The 2,976-nt window shown below is 33.6% G+C and overlaps 1 protein-coding gene across 1 annotated transcript in view; it reads right to left on the bottom strand.

The window, feature by feature from the left end:
• Nucleotides 1-308: 308 nt before the first annotated feature.
• LOC106880578 (probable nuclear hormone receptor HR38) overlaps nucleotides 309-2,976 on the bottom strand; it is a 449,364-nt gene continuing 446,696 nt past the window's right edge. The window contains exon 6 of the mRNA XM_052975305.1: nucleotides 309-611. Coding sequence (XP_052831265.1) covers nucleotides 352-611 — 260 coding nt within the window. The 3' untranslated portion in view covers nucleotides 309-351. The remainder of the gene's footprint in view (nucleotides 612-2,976) is intronic.

The raw sequence follows: 2,976 nt of genomic DNA, 5'->3' as shown, positions 1-2,976 counted from the left end.
TATATATATATATATATATATATATATATATGGCCGATTGCATCCTCTCTCTCTCGCTCTCTTTATTTCTTTCTCACTCTAACACTGTTTATCTGTCTGTATAGTTCTCTGTCTCTCTGTCTCTCTCTCATTCTCTCCATCTTTTACTTTCTTTATTATTTGTTAAGTTATATAATATTATATTATATATTTTTCGTGACTTCGTTTATTTATTTATGTTTGCATTGTTTTTTTCTTATATATTAGTTCTTTGATGTTTTATTTTATATATAAATTTCGTGTGATTTTTTTTTGTTTTTGTTTTAAAGTTTTCCTTTTTTGTCTTTTTTTTTTTTTACTGTTTCTTCTGTTTCAAAATGGTAAATGGCTATTCAAGTAAAGATCTTCGATTACAGTTGGAACTTTCATGCTGTCTTCTAATTTAAAATAGAACAATCTTTGTAATCCTTCTCGGCTCAAAGAACGCAGTTCGGCTATCTTGCCGAGAATACGTGAGAAAAAATGAGGTTTTTTCTGGGCTTCACTGTTATAGATGCAGTGGTCTCGTAATGTGTCGATAATCTTCATTTGGAGATCTTCCATTTTCTTCTGTTCTCGCAGACCGTGACGAACTGAAAAAGAAGAAGCACCAAGGATAAAAAAAACAAATAAAAAAAGAAAACAAGATTACAAAAAAAAAAGCGGAAATAAGACTACAAGAGGAGACAGAATATCGGTAATAAAGAAGAGGAGGAATATGGGTGAAGAAGAAGAGAGGGTGGGGGATAAATGAGTAACGATAAGGAGTATAATATAATAGTTTAAATTAATTCTTTTTTGTTTATTCTGCTTTATTTAATTTCTTATAATTACAGTGGAAGTGGCTGAGTATCTCAAACATACCACCACACAGGATGCATTGTTCTGTTTGCATAATATTTCAGAGATAGACTGACTTAACTCTAATTACTTGCATGCCTGTACGGAAATACTGTGTGTGAATATATATATATATATATATATATATATATATATATATATATATATGTGTGTGTGTGTGTGTGTGTGTGTGTGTGTGTGTGTGTAATTGTGTGTGTGTATGTATGTATGTATGTATAAATAATACAGAATGGGATAAGGACGCAAAACGTCCAGACAGTTAGGTGATACAGTTAGGTGGGACAAAACATACAGATAGACGATACAAAGAAAACACAGACAGGTCGTACGTACGTGTGTATATATATCTACATAGTTACAAGGATAAATATAAATACATAGACAAACCTATACACATACATACATATTAATGTCTGTTTTTATATTCTGTTATAAGAAAAAGAATTTTACATTAATCTGAGGGGTTACTTTACACTTTTATAAAATAGAAATTTATTTTAATTACACAAGAATATTGTTGCCAGTAACTTCGAAGTTTCGGCCAGTTAAGCCATCATCATATACGTATATATAGAGAGGTAGACAGAGATATAGGCGGTGAAGCAGAATACTGCGGATGATGTTAACCGGAGTTGATTTATTTATTAGACATATGATTGAGCCGACATCTGACTAAAAATTATTGTGGTGAAAACCATCCTGTGTTGAAAAGAAACCTGTACTGAAAACCTTCCCGTGCCCTTCGTAGATGCTATGATGGCAACGGCACCGCCGATGCTGCTCGTGGTGGAGTTAATAATAGTTACGTTGCTTACTGATATCAGTGTAGTTGTTTGTGTTGTTGTTGCTGTTGTTGTTGTGGTAGTGCTGGTGGTAGTGAAGGTGTTGGAAGACAGTGGTCAAGTGATAGGTAGGGGTTCGAATTGAAACCGCGAATGTGAACAGAAAATAGTGAAGGAAATAGAACTGAAAGGATCTGGTTTTATACAGAATATAGGAGGGGATTGGAAGAGGCGTAGTAGCAGGAGTAATTCTCTGTGTGTGTGGATTATGTATAGAGATAAATAGATGCTTACATGCACATCTATGCATGTATGTATGAAGCAGAGAGAAAGAAAAAAATAAGAGGTCGAGACATGAGAGATGAAAAGGAAAGAAAATCGGAGGAAAAGAGGAGGAATTAAAGAGAAAGGGTGAGTGTATGAATAAGGGAAAAATGAAAGCTATAAACACAAACTGAGAGAGAGAGAGAAGGAGAGAGTGAGAGAGAAGGAGAGAGAGAGAGAAGGAGAGAGAGAGAAGGAGAGAGAGAGAGTGAGAGAGAAAGTTGGGGATGAGAAAGAATACAAAAATGGAAGCATGGCAAAAAAGCCGGAAAAGAATTGTAAAAGGGAAGAAATGAAAGAAGTAGGGGAAGGAAAGATAATGAAAGAAAGAAAAGGAGAGGAGAGAAGAATGTAAGAAGGAATGAGATAAAGGTCAAGGGGTTAAGAAAGAAGAGTAAGAAACAAAGGAAATATGAATGAATCAGAGAGAAAGGAATAAGGAAAGAATGAAAACGGTACGGGGAAGAAATAATGAAAGAGGGAAAGAAAGGAAGCAAGACAGAATAAATAAAAGAGTAGAGAAAAAAGAAGTAAAGATCTGAAGAAGAAAGAAAAGGCATAAAGGAGAGAAGGAATGAATGAAGGAAAGAAGGACAGAGAGAAAATGATAAGGAGACACAAAGGAAGAAGGAGTAAGGAGAGAAAGCATCAAATATGAAAGAACAAAGGAATGAATGAATGAATGAATGAATGAATGAATGACAGAAAAAGAGATACAGACAGAAAAGAATTAAGAAAATTGTAAAAACATGAAATAATCTGAGAAAAGAAGGAAGAAAAAGGGTGAAGAATAAAAGACAAATAAATGAAAGGAAGAAAAGAAGAGAAAGAAGGAAAGAATTTGGGCCTTAGTTTTTTTATTTCAAAATTCTTGACTTTGGTGTCGTTGTTGTTCTATTCCGGAACCAGTTCTGTAAACTCAAGAGATTCAAGGACTTCCACACTATACCTACCTACGTATATATATATATATATATATATATATATATAT

The sequence above is a fragment of the Octopus bimaculoides genome, chromosome 21, assembly GCF_001194135.2.
Source record: "Octopus bimaculoides isolate UCB-OBI-ISO-001 chromosome 21, ASM119413v2, whole genome shotgun sequence".
Taxonomy (NCBI): Eukaryota; Metazoa; Mollusca; class Cephalopoda; order Octopoda; family Octopodidae; genus Octopus; species Octopus bimaculoides.
The sequence above is the reverse complement of the archived record's forward strand: the minus strand, read 5'-3'. Positions and strand labels throughout refer to the sequence as shown.